Source organism: Boleophthalmus pectinirostris, unplaced genomic scaffold (assembly GCF_026225935.1).
Source record: "Boleophthalmus pectinirostris isolate CB_2022bp ecotype Guang Dong unplaced genomic scaffold, ASM2622593v1 HiC_scaffold_1, whole genome shotgun sequence".
Lineage (NCBI taxonomy): Eukaryota > Metazoa > Chordata > Actinopteri > Gobiiformes > Gobiidae > Boleophthalmus > Boleophthalmus pectinirostris.
The window spans coordinates 19,268,211-19,289,745 of record NW_026570970.1 but is presented as its reverse complement, the minus strand read 5'-3'; the positions used below and the strand labels follow the sequence as shown (position 1 = coordinate 19,289,745).

The following is a 21,535-nucleotide window of genomic DNA, read 5'->3' as shown; positions in this document are numbered from 1 at the left end:
ACATGTTAAGTTTAATTTTGTTTAATTTATAATTCAAGTATAAAAGAGCATTCAAACCTACCCAGAAATTGAGCGCTGTCTCAGGACCGTTCTGTTGAGTTCAAAAAGAACATCATGCAGACTCTGCTCCTCTGTGCGTTTCTTAGTCAGCTCCAGGATTTGGGTGCTGCGACGGAAAAGCTTGCTAGCGTAGCAGGTAGCCGCTGCCGTCTCCATCTTGTCCCCCGTCAGGACCCAAACTTTCATTCCAGCCTTGTGCAGTGATTCAATGGTGTCTGCAGCTTTCTCCTGGAGCCTGGGCATCAATAAGTCAATAAAGATTTCAGCCTCCAGTATGCTAGGTTAGAGCATCCATCAAAACTTCAATCAATCAATTACCCTTTGGAGACAATTCATCAATGCCTGACCACCCCGGAGCACTAACCCCTGCCATGTTTTCAATCAGACAGCTCCACTGGTTAGGGAAAGCACTTACACCACCTCAGAGCCTTGTTTTATTACTGCTTTTATTACAGGGCTCAAAGTCACCTAAAGGTTTTGTTGACAGTACTTGAAATACAGTGATTTGTTTCTGTAAGAACCAATGCTGCCCTATTTCCATCAAGTCACTGATGTGTTTGACTGACCTGTCCTCCACCGCTGTAGCACCCAAAAGTACCAGGTCCCTCTCGATGATGTCATAGGCGTGTGCCAGCCTCTGCTCCCTGTCCTGCAGGGCAAGCTTGGCTTCTGTCAGATGGAGACACGCCTCCTGGTACTCAGCGTCAGACAGGCTCTTATAGGCAACACACAGTGTCCTCAGCCCCTCCTGACAAAAGAAAAGAGAGACATGAGTAGGTACATTTACATAGCCAGAAACAAATCTGATAACTAGAATAATCAAATAATCCACACATAATATGTCATTATTGCTGTGCGTTAACATGCCCAAGAGAACTCGCATAATCAATAATACTTAGTGACATGTGACAGTAAATCAGTGGGTTTTGGCTGTATTTGTAAGACATACAACAATGGATTTTGAAATAACTTTCGAATTTTCTCTCTCCTTTTAAGATTTTGCAACATTATTTTGCCCTTCTTGCTAAACCTGCACATATGTGAAGAATCTGAGGATCATCGGCTGTAACAGTTTTACATAACATTTCAATAATATTATCATTTCAGAACAAACATCAATATCCAAAATGAATTAAATTAGAACAAACAGATTTTAAACTGAGCATTGAGAACATTATGTACTGAGTAGAGTAGCAGTCGAATGCAGAATTCTTGGTTGACTAAAGACATGTCTTGCTGATCGATTAGTTGACTAAAAAGGCAGCATGTCAAAAGTTCTTTAAACTACCAAAACCAAGACCAAAACTGCAAGACTAGAACTGCATGGGGAAAAAAGTACTAGGAAATGCAAGAGTTAAAAAAATCATGAGTTTAATTTTCCTTTTAACATATAAATATAAAAAAACAAAACAAAACTAACTTCTCTTTTCTGCCATTGTCCCATATAAACAAAATGACTAAGACTCCATCCACTGATTAACTGACTAAATGACTAAAGACCTACAGTCCTAGTATTGAGTCTTCCAAATTAAATATAGTGTAATTGAGTGCATTTATAAAAGACAGTGAACTTGCCACAGCGTTCTGCTCCACATGGGCTTTAACCTGCTCCACTTTCCCAGACACCACCCGCGGAAATATGGATGAGTCTGCTCCTTTACAGAACAGCAAGACTTCTCCTGAAGCACAAATAGTCATTATTTAGACAAACTAAGATTGGCTGCAGGGCTAATAATAGGTTTATATATATCCCACCTGAGCTTGATCTGACTATAACACTCATTCTTCTTCTTACAGAGTCAAAGTTCAGTACGTGTAACAGCTCAAATCTGCAAAACAATAGAAATATAATCATTTGAGTCTTGTGGTGGTTATTATTCACAAGTTAAGATGCGGTAGTATGTATTCTTGGTGCACTGCGCAACTTTTCTGCTTGAGGTTACACTACCGCATGTTATTACTGTGCCAGGAATGTTCCACACTGTGACATTAAAACTATCTATCAAATATTTATCAATTACATGTGTTTTTATTGCTCAAAAAGACATTGAAAAGGGCGCGCTAGCCTCTTCACAGAGCTGACCCATAACTTGACCCAGTGGCATTCTTGTTTCCATGGAAATAGAAAAGTTAAATGCTGTGGAACATTCAGGCAAATCAAGAAAATACCTATTATGCAGGCCCTCAGCAAGAAAAGTTACACAGTGCATCTTAAATTTTATGGATGTTTATGCATTCCTAACAAGAGACCAGTATGCTGATAGTTCTGCTCCCATTACATCTAAATCTTCAGTTATGCTGAACGAACCACCCCCTCTTCCCACCTTCACCGTGTCTTTAAATAGCTCACTATTGACAGGAAACTGCTGAGAAGGATGCAGAGGAAAACCTTGTTATATGGACACTTGCTCCAGAAGAAACTAAAGCCGCAATAATATAATGAAGCACCATTGACTTTTCAAATCTTTTAAACTTTCTTGTGGTTGCATTTTGTGTAACATGATCTGATCAGCTTCTCTTCAGGCTGACAGCATGTGACCACAACTCCATAATCCAAATGACTTGCTTTTTATCCACAGGGCTGTAACCGTAGGAAACACTTAGAGGACCAACCGTTCAATCTCATCGTCTTTGTTGAGTATCTCCATGTGGTTGTCTCTCAGGCGCAAATAGGTGTAGCCCAGCCTGGCAAGGACAAAAAAGAAATCCACATTAGGCTCAACTAATTATAGTATTATTATTAGACATAGGATTATTTTACTCAGGCAAAAAGGAGAAACTCAAACTAGTATATTAGGGCTGTATAAAGAAAATCTCAATCAACTCAAGACATGCCCTGCGCCTTGATTAGTCAAATAAAAGGGGACTATACAGTAGTAGTATTCAGCATCTTCATAAGTAAGTCATATTAATCTCTTCAGTCACCCCTAAAACTCCAGTTAACTCACTCCATTCTTTCTCCTTTTTACTGTGGTCCACATACATCCTCATAATTTTCAATAAACAACGGAAGATTAATCAACTAAATTAAAGGCTTATAGCCCTAAAAACCTTTCTGAGTAAAATAATGTTTAACAGTCTAAAAGCAATATGTGCACCTTTTCATTCCCTCCACTAGAGCGACTTCATCAGGTGAGGAGGAGATGTAGAAGGAGGTGGGTCTGCCCTGGTGGATGCCCCTCTTGATGCCATCCACTGTCTCTTCCTCTTTGACTTGAACTGTGTGGCACAGGCACAGCGCCCGGAAAAACAAATCCTCATGTTCCTGCACACAAAGCCAAACATGTAATTCTTTATGAAACTGTGTATGGGCAAATCTTTTTGTTCATCTTTCATATTTTATGGTGGGCATTAACAGAGCTGTATGTGACAACACTGTTTCATGTATATACATCTATTACTGTGTTTGCAGACCTTTCTTTCTGTTCATCATAGTTGGACCCATGGCTTTATGCTTTCACTGCACTTTCCTTTTATTAAATCTAAATAAATGACTGCTATTCTCGAACAAAACCAGTGCTCATCACTTCTGTGCACCAGAAAAATCATTTCTGTGCACAGTCTAAGAAACAAAATCTATTCGTTTAACAGAACACAAACTTTGTTTTAACCCGAAGGCATCAATCTGTGTAAAAACTTTAATTAACAATGGAAAAAATGACTGACATCTTTGTTTGTATCTTGGCTAATTAAATAAAAATGGCTTTGGGAATGTTTTATTTAGGAAAACATATCTATGCTTACTCTGCGGTATCCTCCAGGAGAAGAATCAATCATGTCTATACTGGAGGCAGCGCTGAGGATTTGGCCGTTACAGATGGCATGTGGAATGTAGACGTTCCCATCCACACAGCACTCGATAAACTCCATGTTGTTTTCTGTCAGGGTGCCTGTCTTATCAGTGAACACATACTCCACCTGGGAGGCAGAGACACATATTTACACATGGATAGTTCAATCAAAAGAAAGCTTGGTATACTGCATTTTACACACCTGCCCAAGTTCTTCATTCAAATCTGAAGTGTTGACCTGTGCTCCCTCTCCCAGCTCCTCATCAAACATATCTTCGTCCCATGTTATGAAATAGGAGCCGAGGAACTTCTGCATCTCTACAGTCACGTACATGGACACGGGGATGATGTAGTTAAACAGCACCATGAAGGCCAGGAAGTCTGTGAATGCTCGAATAACCTGAGAAAATAAGAAAAATGTGTTTTTGGTTTGTTCTGGGTTAAATTAGTCGAAAGTTTGTCAGGTGTTTCAGTTACAATCAATAGAACTTATTGTAGTGACATGGAAATGACTAGAGCAAGAACCAGACATAGCATTAAAGCTTCTTTACCCTTCTTTATATCTTCTTTTTTACCCTTTATTTTCAAACCATGAAGAGGGAGTACATTTTAACTAGTTCCTAGCTCTCAAAATCCCCAGGCACATTGCTACTATTCAAATGAAGGAATTTTAGGCACGTGTAAATCTTAAGATGTTTTTAGACTGCTTTTTAATGGGTTTTGCTATTGATCAAATACTTCAATTAATTCTTCAATTAGACACCGACAATGCAGTCATACACAGTCAAAGACAAAGCATACACAGTCAAAGGCAGAGCATGCAACTGACACAATGCATACAGTGCTAATTCTCAAATCTTGTCCCTACACAAAACAGCTACAGATGCAGAAACAGTGAGCAGTCTGATTCATTTTGGGATTTTTTTGGGTGGTGGTAGGACAAAATATACTCATTTACAAGAATAAAGTCCCACAACTTTACGAGGACAAATCCGAGATTTGGAATATGGATTTTTTTTTGTTTCAGCAACAAAGTCAGAGAGAACAGACTAAAAAGTCTCAAATGGAAAAATGACTATACCAACAAGGCAGGATAAAGAAGTTAGAGCTGCAGATTGGGGGCCTGAAGGAAGAATTGACGGATGAAGTATAAAAGGAAGATAAAGTTGCCATGAGAAAAGACTATGCTAGAAATATGGTTAGCTGAGAACATTATAACAATAGGATATATAGTAAATACCACATGTCTCTGGCGCTCATGCTCTGTCCGATGGTTGTACCAGGGTTCATCTCGGTCAGGTGACCACTGCCAGGCGTACTTCAAAACTGTGTTGATAACTGCTTTACTTATTAAGATGCACAAATATACGATAAGGAAAGCATTCATGGACCTGCGGTGAGGAGAAGCAAAGGTTAAGAAAACAGAGGCTCACTATAATAGAAGATTAATTTGCATACAAAGAGAATTGATCGTACTTTTCAACAGCTGAGCGCTTTTGAGATTTGGACTGGTAGTTTAGTGCCATCTTAGTCTCCATACCAGTGTAGACTGCAACAGCTGAAGGTAAAACACATAAATAACATGAATTTATAGATTACTGTGTGGGCTAATTTACTATAAGGTGAAATAAACAGTCCATTACTACCATAAATATGTTGTGTGTTTTTCAGTGTTGCTCCTCTAAGAAGCAGATTTTCTGCTCCAAGTGGTCTGCAAGGTTAAAAGAATAATTTAGTTGTTATCTCCGTACAACACTGTAATCACTGAGCACAAAACTCACCTCGCCACCGGCTCTTCTTTGTCCTTGTAGATATTGATGCGTCCCACGAATCTAAAGAACAGCGAACTTCAATTAGGAAAATGGCTATAGAGGAAGAGCTATGTAATATGTCTGATGGGTGTACAAAGGTGCATTAATGGTAGCATGTCACACTCACTTGTAGAGGTCAGGCTGCGGTTGTTCACATTCAATAGTGGCATGTAGAGAATCCACCTCCTGCTCAGTTCTAAAGGCCATGGTATCTGGTACAGCATAATAGGTCTGGTGGAAGAGAAGGAAAAGGACAACAGAGAGAAAATGTCAAACTTCAGCCACTAATGAGAGCAGGGTTCACCGGACTCCTCAGAACGGCCCCCAGCAGCTCCGCTAAATGACTGAGAGGAGACGGGAGGCGAGACTGAGAGCTGCCTCCCGGGTCAACACCAGACGGCATGCAGTGAGGATGGCCACATTGGCGGGTGAAGGAGGGGGTGAAGAAAGGGGTGAAGGAGGGGGGCGGGGGTGAAGGAGTAGGGTAGGAGTGAAAGAGCCGGGTACAATTAAGGAGGAGTCTGGAGTGGACCAGCCAGGCGTGTAGCTGTGTGTGACAGTGACTGACATTGACAAAAGAAATCTACATGCTTCTATATGAATTATTATTGAAGACATCGTTACTATGACTTGATAATTTGATTTATTTAGGCCTGTCATGATAATTACTATATCGACTTAGTGTTCAATATATATGAAAGCTTGTACAATATTTTTATATGGTCAATATTTATCTTGGGTACTTTTTCTTTGCACTATTGGAAAATGTTTGGTTATTTTTTGGTTATATGTTAAGACTTAAGTGATAAAAGATTTAATTAATAACTTCTATGATTCATTACAGATGCAAGCTAAGTACAAAGTGTTTCATTCTGCTGTTTATTTATTGCAGCTCATGTTCTTTAAACAGTATTGTACATTTGGAATATTTCTTCTTGTTTAAATCTGCTCTTGGGTCAATTAGTTTCAATAATATCGTTTATCATCTATATTTACTTATTACTTCTTCTACTTCTTAATGACACAGACATTATTTAAGAATTTCAAAATGTTTTAAAAATCAATCTGACAGGAAAACAGATCCTGAAAGGTTTATATATGTATATGTGTTTTAAATTATGTTCCAAATGTGGTGGAAAAAAATTTGAATAAAAGTGTATTTGTTACGGCACCTTATGACTGGACTCTCCATCCAGACTGGCTGTGGTGACGTAGCAGGTCCCGTCATGGTGACTGGAGGAGAGAAGGATGAGGTCACATGGGAACGTCTCATCCTCCCTCACCATGACCACATCCCCCACCTGGAAGAGCAACAACAGCCAAATAAAAATAGCATAATAGCTTTAAGATCAATAATAAATGAACAGTGCCGTCAGTGGATATTTTAGTCAACACAGACAGTCAAAACCTGTTCATTCTTTCATTTTCCCTTTTTTCAAAGGATTGTGAAGTTGCATAACGGATTATGAGAGTGGAGCAGCTTTAGCTTGGTTAAATCCCATCTCCACGGTGACCAAACACATGACACGCACTCTGATTTTGCATGATTAATATATTCATTATTATTCCTGCACCGTATCCGCTCTAATCCCTTCCGTTTGATCTCAGGTACTGAGAAACCTTGGTACACAAAATGACAAGAAACAAGATTTCTGGAAAAACAGGACATATTTTAATCCATAAGAAGCGGGAAAAGTTGCTACGGCAACCTGCACTAACCCCACCGTCTCTGCTCATTTGACTGAAGCAGCAGACACAGCAGAATCCAGTTTACCTGCAGCTATTAAACAGCACAAACACAAAACCCAACTAAAATGGACCTCATCTATACATCTGCATAAGAGCTGAGTTAGAAACTTCCATTATACATTCCCATAACAAACTCAGTTTCATTCATGGAATTCTCATGAAATGAGATCAATTTACAGTGGCCTCTGGTGAGGAGAAAGTAACTACTACATCAGAGTCTCATACAACACTGGACCACACAAGAAACTCCATACTGCCAAAGAGGTGGCAGAGGGTGGTGGCGATTGACGGACCATGACACACACACATGAAATAAATGTATAAATATTCACCATTCATCTCAAAGAACCATGGCACTCAACATAAAAACAATGACTACAATAAAAATCAAGAGGATTATCACTGGGCATTTTCATGTATTAGACTGAGCCAATAGCCATACTCTGATTTGTGTTGCATCAGAGTGACATAAGAGTGGATGATGACAGAACATTCACATTTATGAAACACACCAGCCCCTCTACATGCCACGGGACTCAAACCCCCACAAGGATACTCTCTTCCTCTACCACACTTCTGGGGCGATTAATTGGTGGAAAAGCACGGAAAGACAGGAAAGAGAAAAACAAAGTTGAAGCGGGCCTCAGAGAGCTGTGTATGTGAGGGTTCGAGTGTGAGTGTGAGTTTAGCAGTGTTGCTTTGTGGCCCCAGGTGCTGTAGTGCTCTAATGAGGCCAGCCTTACCCGCAGCTTGTGGCTCTGAGTCCTCACCACCTTCCCCCTCTGCACCACGTCCACTGGACATTCATTTATCGAGCAGTCCGCCTTGTGTCTTAGCCAGTCCTCATAGCCCTGAGAGGGTTGGAGCGAGAGAGCGAATTAGTGAAGAAGAACAAAAGAGAAAATGAGAATATAGATTATTGCATCTGTGAACGAGGCCAAGGCGCAGTCAAATATCAGGGGGAGAGGTGAAAGTCATAGGCTATAATTAACTAGGATTGCACTTCATGAGTTTAGTGGCTGCTTCCTGGATTTGTAGCTGATATGCCAGGTTTTAGATTTATGTCCAGGGAAAACTCAGGCTTCCTTAGCCAGAACAGATCCATCCATCACCCACAGTGGACCATCCCTCAGTATGGGACGGACGAGAGGATATGCATGTCCCAGGGGCACGGGGCGCTCAGAGAGAGTGATTAACAGAGGAGACTATTCATTATCATATTTCTCACATCACCAGACAGATTCAATGGCATGTCCTTTGGCTTGGGAGAGGAATGTGTATCCGCGGATAATAGAGCGGCCCGTTGATGGACCGCAGAGTGTGTTTGGAGATGGGAAGAGAATGAGGCAGAACGAGAAATATTTTCCAGGAAACGTGAGCGCATTTGTGTGTGTCCTACCTGTTTTATGGCGGTGACAGTGATAACAAAGAAGAGGGGCAGGCCGCTGGTGATGGGGCTAGTGGGGGTGTCGATGATGAGCTGCACGGTACAGAGAAGAAGAGTGGAAGAGGGTTACAGAGGGAGGGCGAGGAAAGGGCAAATACACAATAATTAGTATTATACATCCAAGAGAGACATAATTGTTTTACTATAAAGACAGGGGCAATTACTGACTTTTTAACTCTTTATATAAATTTAGCTATAGTACTAGTAATTTTTTCTTGAAGAGGAATAACATTACCATACATGTTTGTAGGAATAAGATGTAAAATGTTAATAACAGCATAATTATTATTCAGAATAATATTCGCAATAACATTACAGTTGTAATATTTAAATAATTGACTGAATACATACCTGGACCAGAAATATGACCAAGAAGTAAAAGTTCGCTATTCTTCTAAACTGCTCAAACAGATTTTTGGGGATGAAGTTCCAGAAAGTATACTGCAAGACAGGAGGTATAATTAGAAAGTGTGATGTTTACGTTAACATATAATTGAACTCAATGACAAAGTTTTAAATAACAGTAGTCAGTGGCGCTGCGTCACCTTGGAGGAGACTATGCGGTTGTCGGGGTAACGCTGAGGGATGTAGGCCTCGGCTCCTGGTGGGGGTTCTTTGTGCCCGATGTACACCGTCCGATTGTCCACCCAGTTCTCCTCCCCCACACACTGCAGGAACAGATATAAATAGCATTACAGGTAGCATTAAAATGGGTTAACACATTCTTCATCCAAGGGAGTGTGTTGTGTGCCTATAACCTAGATATAATGAATGTGATCATTAGCCTACTATTTCTGCATTGACTGAATCATTATAGATATTTTTCTAGTGCAAACAAGTAGAAAATGGCACATTTCATAAAGGGCACAGACTGTAGGATAAGTACATGTTTGTTGATATGCGGAGGCGTCAGCAGCTCTGAGTCACACAAGAGCAGATTTGTCATTTTTCTTTTTAGCTCTTCCAAGACCTGCCTGCACTCTGTATTTTTTTTACTCTGTCTATTCAGAGACCTGGAAATAGAATAATAGAGCATATTGAATTATATGTTCAGAGTTTTCCATCTTCGCTGATCTCTCACCTGCACAATATTACTACTAAGTGCCTCCTCAGGGATAACAAGTGCATTCTGGGAGTTCAGCACTGCAAATATTTTTTCAAGGTGTCCTTCATTAGAGTGTACTGTGGTAGGATGTGAGTGCTCGGGACTCAAGGGACCCCAAATCTGTCTATTAGTTTTATTCTGGTATTTTCTAGAGCCTGCAGTTTAAGTGGAAATAATATTCTGACATTGAGCAAAGCAAATGTGTTGATGATCACCAGCAGAAACAAGCATTTCAGAAAGTGCTTTAAACATCCTCCACATTTTGGCTGAGACTAAGTGTACAAATGCCAGAACCTTAAATGCATTTGGGCCAGGAAATCAAAGCTCCAAACTAGTGCCCTACTTTGAGATTAAAAGAGAACAAATCAATCCTTCTTTGGGGAAATCTAGTAACCTACGCAAGTGTGGCCAAACATAGCAACAGTGATTAAGAGGCAGTTGGCACCAGAGCAGAAATAGACACATGCAGCCAACAGAGTCAACAGGCCTGAGACCCTCCAAAACACCAGAGTACTGGCACGACGCAGGGGGTACACTGAAATGAGAGATGGAAAATGATGAAGGGAATAGAGGACTTAGGCTATCACAACAGATAGCCCACAGATTAAAATTACACTACTACTCAGAAAGAAAACACAGTAAATATGAACTACCAATGTGACATTGGTGCATCTGTGTTGCCTGACCAGCCAGTTGCTTTTGGATTCGAACAGAATGTAGAAAGGACTGGCTGGGATGGGACAAGGAGAAGGTGAAAATCTTCATCCAAACTTGAGATGATCCAACCACAGCTGCTAATTTGAAGCACGTGTCTCTCAATTGTGGAAGACATCTCCTCTCAATTTTAAGTTTTTTTTCAGAACAAAATATATAAATTCTTTTATCTGAGGTAAGTAATCGTTTAGTGCTTTGATTGTTGATTCTATAAAAATCTGCGCTGTTTCTCAGTCCTTTATGTTGTTTTCCCCCTTTTTTCATGTAAGCAGCCATGTATTTTTGATGCCTATGGACCATGTGTTTCTCTGATTGGTTAATCTGCCTATCATATCATCACATCATCCATTAATCAATCACGCCCTGTGATTTTTTCCCTTTTTTTCATATTAGCAGCACCATACTAATTGGCATTTATTATTTGCAGGCTTTAATTGCTACAAAAGATTGTAAAAATCATACACACACAGACACACACAGAACTATATTAGAACTAAAAGTAACCAGTAGTGTAAAAACAATATGAATATATCATGACTTAACCTCAGACTTAACCCTTATCAAAGTTGAGTTTAAACTTTTAGTATTGTGACTCTCCTTGCTCATCTTACTGTGTCATCACCTGCTCATCTCTCTGAAGATAGATAAAATTATTGCTATACTGGGGAACATTCCAGGTCAAGCAATAATAACTCAACGGAGACAAGCCGGTGGCGGAAAAGTTACACAGTGCACCTTTAATATTTAAGGACAGGGGTGTCCAAAGTGGGGTGGTGAGATGATCTATTTTACTTAAATTCTGTGTTGAAAATTATTTGTCACTAAATTATTATTAGTATTGTCAGTAAAAGAAAGCACAACCCTCTATTCCTCTAAATAGAACAATAATTAATACAACCTATTGATAAATACAACTTTTTTACTTTAAAAAGTTTGGCCCTTGGACTGCATATATATATATATATATATATTCATTTTGGCCCACCAAGGAAAAAGATTGGGCACATCTGCTTTAGGATATAAAAGTAGCTAAGAAGGATAAATTATGTTTCAAATATCTGCTTTTTAAAACAATAATTACATAAATATTTCCTACTTTATTGACATGCATGCATCTTACTTTTTAACTTTCTGGCAGAGATCATGCAATGACTTCATCCCCACAGCTGCTATTCCACAAATCTGTACTCAGTAGATTCTGATCCTGTCATATTTCTGGTAGTTCTATTTCCTCTCCATTGTTCCTTGAATGGGCTGAGCGTGTCTCACTCTGCAGCGTGACAGTGGAGGACAGAGATAGAGAACGACATGGGGAGATTTCATTGTGGTTTGTAGTTATCTGATCATTAATCCCCACTGATCCGTATCCAGCCCAGTTCTACGGTTCCCTCTTCACTGCTCGGCTCCATCAGACAAAGTGGCTGGCTGGTTGGTTGCGGGACACCAAAGCTTTGTCTTTATTAACAACAGAAAAAAGAGCTTTGGGCAGTGAGACTACTCTTACATCACCATTAATCTTCAACAGGAGATGACAGGCCTGTGTAAGGATTTGGTAACACTAAAATATCAAACCACTAGTACAGAGACTTTTGCTACTGTACAGATACACAGTACAGGCCTGTCACAATAAAAAAAAACATTTGAAGTGCGATATACTGTTAAATAAAATAGACAATAAACGATAATATTCAGATAAATGTACGCCACTCACACAATAACCCGAGAGCAGACTTAAACCACAAAAACTATTTTAAGTGTACAACATTGTTAAAAAATCATGAGCTGCAACAAATATACAGAAGAATGAAACACTTTAGCACTTAGTTTACATCTGTAATGAGTCATAGAAGTTTTAAATTCAAAGTTTTAAGGCTTAAAGGTGCACTGTGTAACTTCTCTAGTGTAGGATCCGTCATCTCAATGTCTCCATGGTGATATTATTGCTTTGCCTGGGACGTTCCACAGTATGGCATTAAGTGTTATATTTATTCAATTAACAGGTGTTTCTATTTCTCAAAAATGCCACCAAAACTTACATTAATACTCTGAGCTTCCCCACTTCTCCACAGATCTGACCTGTAACTTGGCCTAGTGATGTCTCCATGGAGATAGTTAAGTAAAATATCATAATCTGTATAACATTCCAGGAAAAAAACAACAACATCTGCATGGAGTTAAGCAGATGGCAGACCCTCTACTAGAAAAGCTACACAGTGTACCTTTAAATCTCATCATAAAGCCAAAAAATAACCCAAATTTTCCCAGTATTGCAAAGAAAATGTACATGCGATGTATACTGACCCCCAAAAAAATTGTTCTAGCTTTCATATATTGTACGATAAATCGACAGACCTTTCTACAAAGCTTTACTGTGAGTCAAAGTTAGATGTTGAGTTTGTGCCAAAGTAATAACCTTCAGGAAAAGTTGTACTTGCACTTTTCCAAATGCTGCAGTGATGGGCTGACCAGTGACTGACCATTCGCTTGTTTCGGTCGCGAGTGGCTGGAGCCTATCATTGTGGACAGTGGCCAGGTAGTTGCGAAGGTGATACAGGGACAGCTCACTCTATACTCACAGCAGGGCAGGCTAAAAATAAATGTACTGATTCATTTGATTTCTTTGAATGATGGGAGAAACTAACTTCACAGGTCAGCACAACCACAATCTCTTTGGGATACGCAACGCTTTCTGAAGTGAGTTCAAAAGTGACTTACTTTCTGATTGGTATGGCTGATAAACATTTTACATTAAAGGGGACATATTACGCTATTTTCTGATCTCTGTTATAACGTTGTTTCCACATCACAAACATACATGGAGTTGTGTTTTGTTTCATTCATGCATGTTTTTGATGCCACAATGATGATAAAAATGTTCTTTTTTAGATACTAGTAGATACTAGACATTAGTCATTATCAATACAAACAATATTTTCTTTATTACACCATGTGTTCTTATACAAATTCTGATAAAGCTCAAGATCATTCTAAAACTATTGAGGAGTATTTCACTTCAAAACTATTCAATAGTCTGAGTACTCATTATAGAGCTGGGTGATATGGGAAAAAAATGAATCAAGATTTTTTTCCTCATATTACTTGATTGTTTATTCAATTTTATCTAGTCTCTTCAATAACAAAAGAAAAATGGCTCTTAGCATTGAGTTCATGAACATACAATACAATCCAGACTTTAATCAGTGCCATTTAACACAAAACCCCCTTTTTTCCCTCTAGAGTTAGAATTCTGCTCTAAATCATTGATAATTGGACACAACTAATTCATTAATTCTCGATCTTTCAATTAATTGCCCAGCCCTAATTGATTACTATCTTGATTTTTTTTAATCATTCTGACCACGCTACATCAAACTAGTATTCATTACCCTACACTACCTGAGCTGTAAGAGTACTCCTCGCTTTACATCCTTGTGTTCACTTAATCCGACATGATATAGCCATGTCATGTACATCAGGGGGGTCCTTCCCGTTACAAAGATGTAATAAAACTAACCAGTGTCATTATAGGTCCTGATTAAATGGTTTGTGTTTCATCCCATCTCCTGCCTCTGTGCCCTGGACACACACTGGCCATGTTGAGCTGTCCCCCTCATTAACCCACAGATCAAGTTCCTCTGACTGAGCTCTTCCTTAATGAACTACTCATGGACGGGGCTGAAATGTAATTACAAAACACACAGACACGAGACAGGCTGTGGGAGCAGATGTGAGCCCTCTGAGAGTAGTTTTAGTTATGAAAGCTCTTAACAGGTAGGCATGATTACATAATGAGAACTTTTACACTTCATTACACTTTGGAAAGCTGATGTTTAACCTCTGAAGGGGTATTTTTGCTGTGAATAACAACAGCCATAATCCCATCATCTATCAAGTGATCCCATTATAAAGCAGCGATGAGTGGAAAAAGATAAAAATACAGTATTTAAAATAAAATATAAAGAGTGCTTCCATGCCTTGCTTCCAGTTTAAAGCTCAGAGAAATGAGAATGGTTAATGGTTACAAAAACTTGACTCTTGTGAGCTTTAAGCCACGTTAGAAAGTTGTTACTTCATCAAAAAGATACCTGGAGATTTGTTTAATTCACACGTTTGAGCAATTCTTTATTATTAGTCTGTGTACATCTCCAAAGCTCAAAATGCTCTGTTCCACCTTGTGATGTCATGTAGTGGTAGTTCTCAAGTTAACATCTACCTTTACCTTTAGTTCAGTAGAGATTGGCAATCCCAGTCCTGAAACCATCCAAATGATTGTGATGAAGGTGTGGAGTTTAAAAACACAGTGGAGCACTTCCCGTAATACCACGTGACATCACAAGGTGGAACAGAGTGTTTTCTGTTTGAGAATAGAACTTAGTCGAAATACGCAGGTTTTGTGTGTTAAACATGCGCAAATGAAACAAAACACAACTCCAGGTATGTTTTCAATGAGGAAACAACATTATGAGAGAGATCAGAAAATAGTATGACACAGCCCCTTTAAATGAGGGCATCCATCCAGTCTGAAACCTAACCAACATGACACTGGACACTAAAAACTCCTATATATTGCTGATATGACTTCAGAAGGGTAATACAAAGTAATTTTGTATAATTTCTTTAAATGGGTGGTTAATCCAAATTCCGCTTTTAAATTGGTGTATGGACTCTGTTAATGCACTTGAACATCCGGTACTACTCTATTAATCACAATAACAATACACCATCAAGCGAGGCAAAAGAAATTATAATTTGTCCCAAGTCCAAAGGAATATCTAAGGCATTGACAGGGCGAACTTCAAAAAGCAATTTGACAATACACTTTCGCTTTGCCAGTAATATAGAATATGAACTGCACCATTTTCTATAAAACTCTGGAAGGTTGGGTCTAGGCCAGGGCTAATCTGTTACATTTTGGAGATGAGCCAAAAAAACACTGCAATATTTATTCAGCAAACATTAAGTCTTGGAAGACGACTACATTGTGGGATCTTAGGTGCATTTTTCAAAGCAACGTTATTTATAAGAGACATCTTACCGAAAACAGTTCAAAAACACTGCTACTAATGCCTGCCTCATTTATATGACAAGTATACAGGGAGGAAGATCAAAGGCAACAAGCTTTTTTAAGATGGAACTGTTGTGGCCCGAGTGCCGTATCCCACTTGACTCACGGTGAACTGACTGTTACATAAGTCTGTAATCCAGCCGTGCCATTTCTCTCCCCTCCCTCTCCTCCAACTGTCATAATCGTTATTCTCATTTTGTCAACATTTTAATACAAACATTACACTGTTTCATATACATTAAATCAGGAAGTATTCATATTGTAAATCAGTTTATTGACTATAGGTTTGCAATTAAAGTTTTTATCAAAATGGAGATTCAGTAATTTTTAAAGGGCCCATATTACACCATGTTCTGATCTATGTCATAATGTTGTTTCCTCATCAAAACCAAACCTGAAGTTGGATTATGTTTCATTCACACACATTTAACACATTTTGAGTTCTCCACTGTGTTTTTAAAGATCATATACCTTCACTAGGATCATTTGCATAATTTCAGTCCTGGAATGTCCAATCTCTACTGAACCAAATGCAAAAGGCAGTTGAAAACTAACGACAGACAAATAATAAAGAATTACTCAAACATGTGTGAATGAAACAAAACACAACTCCGGGTATGTTTTTGATGAGCTAACAACATTCTACCATGACTTAAAGCTCACAATTTTGCATAATGGTCAATGATAAGATTGGTTCTCTGTCATAGCCCTAATACTGAACGTGTTTTCTCCCTATAACAGCAGGCGAGGTCCAGCCACGGTGTGTTTTTGTCACCTACACACACTGCTTGTCCACTGAAGCCCCATCACAGGGGGGAGTGAGGACAGGAATAGATTGCCCTTAAACATTTGTAGCAGGAAGCACTAATGTGGCAAACAGTAAACCCGGAGATTGTTTAAACTGAAGCCAAACAGTTGTAAAGTTGCTGGAACCCTCTCTAAAGCTCTTCAGCACGCACGGCACGCTTCACATCAAAAATGCCCTGCTATCTTTTATCTATTGAGATTAAGTAAGTATAACAGCTATACATTTGCAGATAAGTGGAATGTGAGGTGCAGGGTCAAGGGGGGACAAGGAGAGAGGAAGCCAGGGCATGGTACAGCAATGATGGCTATGCACATGGCAATTGAAATAACAAGTGGCTACTTAGAGGGAGCAAAATGTGAACTGGTTAGCATTTCAAAGCACTATTTTAAATCAACACGGGCGCCATATGTTAAGATGATACTGAGCTTTGCCAGTTTAACAGTTTGAGTGACACGAGAAATGTGGAGGGCAGTTGTAACTTTATGGTAACAGGAAACTACGTGTACAGCAATACTGTCTGACAGTCTGACAAGTAGGGGTGTGCAAAAATATCAAAATATCATTATATCGTATCGTTTAATGTGATGATACAGTATTGATATCGTGGGCTGCTGCATTGATATATCCCCAAGAGCATTTTTTGGTATATTTTACTGAATTATTTTGTTACAGCGCTGCAGTTTTGTTGTTTGTTTGGAAGGAAACTTGTTTATGCAACACATTTAACATATTCACTGTTTTGAGAATTAAAATGTGCATGTTTCATATGAACTTTGCACAAGACGTGGTTTAACAAAGACCTTTAGTATCACAGTCATGATTTAGCCGTTAATTTTGTTGAACCGTATCGAATCGATTTGAAATATATTGTATCAAAATTGAAAGTGCACTGTATCAAAATATGTACTGTATCATGGCCTATGTATCGAGGTATGTATCGTATCGGCAGCTTCTTAATGATACCCAGCCCTACTGACAAGTATTAAAAATAAATAATGGTACTGAATTATATAAGGATGGGCATTTTAATGTCTTATTAAAAACAAATTAAATGGCTTATAATTTCCTGAACATATACAATACTTTTGATCACTGCTGTTTAGTACAAGTTTCTAAACTATGCTCCACATGCTTTACTGACTGTAGACCACTTGATTAAAAAAATAATAATAAAAAAATAAGATGATCATTGACGATTGTAAATAATCTATTAATTGCAGACTTACAGGGATGCACTGATCCAGCTTTTTCAGTTCAGATACATATTCTGAGACTTTATGGGCCAGCAACGAACATCTTATTACATCCATTTATATGTCCAACCAGGATATCTAGTGTTTTACATACATAATCAGCAAATGAAACCACAATAATATAGATCATTGTTCAGTCACTGCCCACACTTGGTGGTGGTGGCAACTTACTTCAGTGGCCACAACTGCCCAGAGGCAAACTGAAAAACACACACAAGTTCTTTTATACCAGACCAAGTTTGGACATAATTTTTTCATATAGTTATTATTAGATGGTTGTCATGTTGCTAGTTTTTTTTATATTACAGTGAAGTCAAAGCTATTTCTGAAAAAATGACAGAAGGTCCAAAGCCTACTTGAGATCTCACGCTGGCACTATTATTAGACAGAAGAGGGACCAGGAGAGGGGCCTAGATACAGTGGGCGTACACACACATGCACGCTCCACTCACACGTGCGCTGCTCTATACGGTAAACAAGAGAGTGGGGAGTCTTTAAAGTCAGCAAGTTATTAAAAGAAAGGTACAAAACAGATTTAAGTTATATTACATAATACCAAACCCCCATTTAAACATTCACTCTGCAAAATACCATGGCGCAGGACTTTTTACTGAAACTACTATTTCTGGAAGTATTTGTTCAGGAACGAATGTAGAGTGTAGGCTCAAAAAAGAACCGGGATTTGTATCTTGACTATACAAAATGTCACACAGATAGATCACAAATATGTGTTTGAGAGTGAAAACTGGTTTCTAGGCCTGCCACAATTAATACTATATTGATTTATAGTTCAGTATATGTAATATTCTTTCCACTACTGGGAAATACATACTTATTTTTTTGGCTATATGATCAGATTTGATTTGAGCTGTAGAAAGTTGAATGAATCACTTCTATGACTCATTAAAAATACAAACTAGCTACTAAAGTAAATCTGCTCTTGGGTTATTGTGTCATAATTTGTGTCATAAATTAGTTTTAATATTATCAGTTCTCGTCTATATTTTCTTCAGCAATATATCATGTTTCCAAATTTGTTATCGTGACTAGCAAACCGATTTCATCATAAATGGGGCCAATAAGGTTCTTCGCACAGTATTTGTTTTGTCTTTAGTCCCTGGACTAAATGCAAAGTCTGGCTAAAACAGCTGCTCTCCCCTTGGCTAAGGACATCACACCTAACCACCATTTAATATCATGTTCTAACTGCAGTCATCTCTGACCCTCAAAGTAAATGGAGTTCTGTGGTTGTTCAGGACGACCACTTGTGAGCTTTGTATGATGTTATATTCGTCCTTCTCAAAATCGTTACAAGAGCAGCTACTGAGAACATGGCGAGGTTAATGGGGGCTACACAGACAACCAAGTGTACATCACCCATCCATCCGATTCCCAATCAATATCCAGATAATTGAATTAATGATTAATCCCTTGCGTACTTAATCATGCTGCAAAGCTGGACGCGGAGGGAGAAGGCCGGACAGGAAGGGGAGAGATGAGGGGTGTGTTGAATGACCGTCCTGCCTCAGTCGTAGATCTGATTTCCCCTGATATTAGTACTGCCAGAGCATTCGTCAAAGTCCTCGTGCACAGTCTGCTGCACACACACACATACACACACTAACAATTGTAAAATATACAGAAATAGCATGTAGTTATCGGGTGCCACATGAGCCTGTTTTGAGGTCATCCAGGGGGTCCCAGGCTGTAGCAGATGTGATGGTGCTCCAGACTCTGATGAGGGTTGTCAATGCTGGTTCCAATAAGACACTTTTTCAGCCTAATTCAACCGCCCACCAACCAGCTGCTTCCTATCCTGGCAGATCATCAAAGTCAGCCCATTTGGACCATGGTTTCACTTCTGTAACAGGGCCATGCAATGAAACTTCAAACTCACTTTTAAAACTTACCAATTGTTATTACTGTACTACATGACATAAAATGAGTCATTATTTTACCAAAAACTATTTAAAGGGCCCATATTAAACTATTTTCTGATCTATGTTATAATGTCATGTCTTTATCAAAAACATACCTGCACTTGTGTTTGTTTCATTCACACATTTAACACACAGATCTTGCATATTTAGGATGAATTCTTCTCTCAAACTGAAAACACTTTCTTCCACCTTGTGATGTCATGCGGTAATACAGCAAGCGCTCCACTCTGTTTTTAAACTCCATACAACTTCATTAGAATCATCTGGATAATTTCAGCTCTGGACTTGCCAAATTTTACTGCACTAAAGGTCAAAGATAACATAAGTTAACATGAAAAATACCACTACATGACATCACATGGTGGAACAGAGCATTTTGAGCTTTTGGGATGTAGACAGACTAATAATCAAAGGTTACTAAAACATGTGTGAGTGAAACAAAAGCTCACAGGAGTCAATTTTGCATAATAATAATAATAACAGCCTTTAAATATCAATGTAAGTTTAGCTGAACCAGTGCAACTTTCTGAAGACAGAGGCAGTCTATGGAGATGTCCAAAGAGAATCCTGTGCCACGGTAGTTTACTATGTATTTGCGTTGAGGCCTACAAAAACAACCTAAGTGGGACAGCCAAGTTCATCTCTATGCTACACATTCGCTACCCATCAGGCCATGTGTAGCCACTGGCAAATTCCCCATTCAACTCCACAATAACATTGCAAAGCCTATAGTCAGTGCCAATTCAAAGCATTGATGTAATCACAATAACCAAATGAGTACAGCCAGAGCATGCCCTAATTTTTCAAACCCAATAAAGCAAGAAGTAAGAAATCGTATTACTATGAGGTAAGAGCTACAGTTGTGTTGACAGACGGGCCCTTACGTATCTGGTGATGATATTCCGTAGACGGCTGAAATCCATCCTCACGACGGTGGCGACAAACCGTGCGCCAGAGACGTTCAAACTCTCCGCAGGTGTGCGTAAACGCTACCTAACATGGACTTTTACGCGAGTATCCATGGCTCCACCACCACTGCCGCTGCCGTGTCCGTGAAAGCGAGGAGTAGTAGCAGTCTCTCTCAGTCAGTCAGTCGCCTCTACTGATTTTCATGGCATCCCTGCGAGGAGCCGTGAAGCGACACACAGCCAGCCCAGCACAACGCGGACTCGGGTCGCTGGCTACATTTCAGAAGCTCCCTCACCACGAGTCGAACCGCGTTACCGTATTGTGTGTTGAATCGCTTCTCCACGTGGCCTGTAAGTTTTTATTGTGGCTTAAAACGGTCCCTCATGGTGTATGTGTTGAAGCGGTGGCCCTCGGTGAAAGCGGCGAACGTCCACACACTGCGCGCAACCGGAGACGTCGACCGCAGTACGCATGCGCACATTTTCTATGGTCTGATTTGGTTTCTGCTCCATTGGCGCCTTCAGAAAGCTCACTATATAAGAAGCACAACACTACCCCGCTGTCAGATATACTATGATGGTACTTGATGAGCACATAAAGCGGCATGCGTGTGTAATAACCAGGAAATAACGAAAGCTCTTAGGCTGTACTGAATCATGTGTATTTATTCTTAGTTTTCCTCACAATATCACTAATATCATTGTTATTTCATCCTTGTAATTGTCCACCAAATAGCCCATTTCATACTTGAGTTGCGATTGATCCAATTCCAAGTATTTAATCACCTTTATATCCTAGCTTTTATACATTAACACCTTAATACTGAGAGCAAAAAGGTTCCTTATTATACTCAAAATACAGGATTTCATTGTTCCGCGTTGAC

General features: G+C 39.2%; 1 protein-coding gene across 2 annotated transcripts in view; it reads right to left on the bottom strand.

Annotated features, from left to right (window-relative positions):
• Nucleotides 1-21,088, bottom strand: part of LOC110170537 (phospholipid-transporting ATPase IH) — a 30,476-nt gene extending 9,388 nt beyond the window's left edge. For both annotated transcript variants that reach the window (XM_055151514.1, XM_055151516.1), the window contains exons 1-19: nt 20,628-21,088; nt 9,404-9,526; nt 9,210-9,299; nt 8,811-8,891; nt 8,155-8,262; nt 6,835-6,963; nt 5,790-5,893; nt 5,633-5,683; nt 5,498-5,562; nt 5,328-5,409; nt 5,092-5,242; nt 4,054-4,251; nt 3,805-3,978; nt 3,159-3,325; nt 2,674-2,745; nt 1,816-1,889; nt 1,636-1,739; nt 627-808; nt 62-295 (exon numbers count right to left, since the gene is read on the bottom strand). In XM_055151514.1, the coding sequence (XP_055007489.1) occupies nt 62-295; nt 627-808; nt 1,636-1,739; nt 1,816-1,889; nt 2,674-2,745; nt 3,159-3,325; nt 3,805-3,978; nt 4,054-4,251; nt 5,092-5,242; nt 5,328-5,409; nt 5,498-5,562; nt 5,633-5,683; nt 5,790-5,893; nt 6,835-6,963; nt 8,155-8,262; nt 8,811-8,891; nt 9,210-9,299; nt 9,404-9,526; nt 20,628-20,666 (2,228 nt within the window). In that variant the 5' untranslated portion in view covers nt 20,667-21,088. The remainder of the gene's footprint in view (nt 1-61; nt 296-626; nt 809-1,635; nt 1,740-1,815; nt 1,890-2,673; nt 2,746-3,158; nt 3,326-3,804; nt 3,979-4,053; nt 4,252-5,091; nt 5,243-5,327; nt 5,410-5,497; nt 5,563-5,632; nt 5,684-5,789; nt 5,894-6,834; nt 6,964-8,154; nt 8,263-8,810; nt 8,892-9,209; nt 9,300-9,403; nt 9,527-20,627) is intronic.
• Between the last annotated feature and the right edge of the window lie 447 nt (nt 21,089-21,535).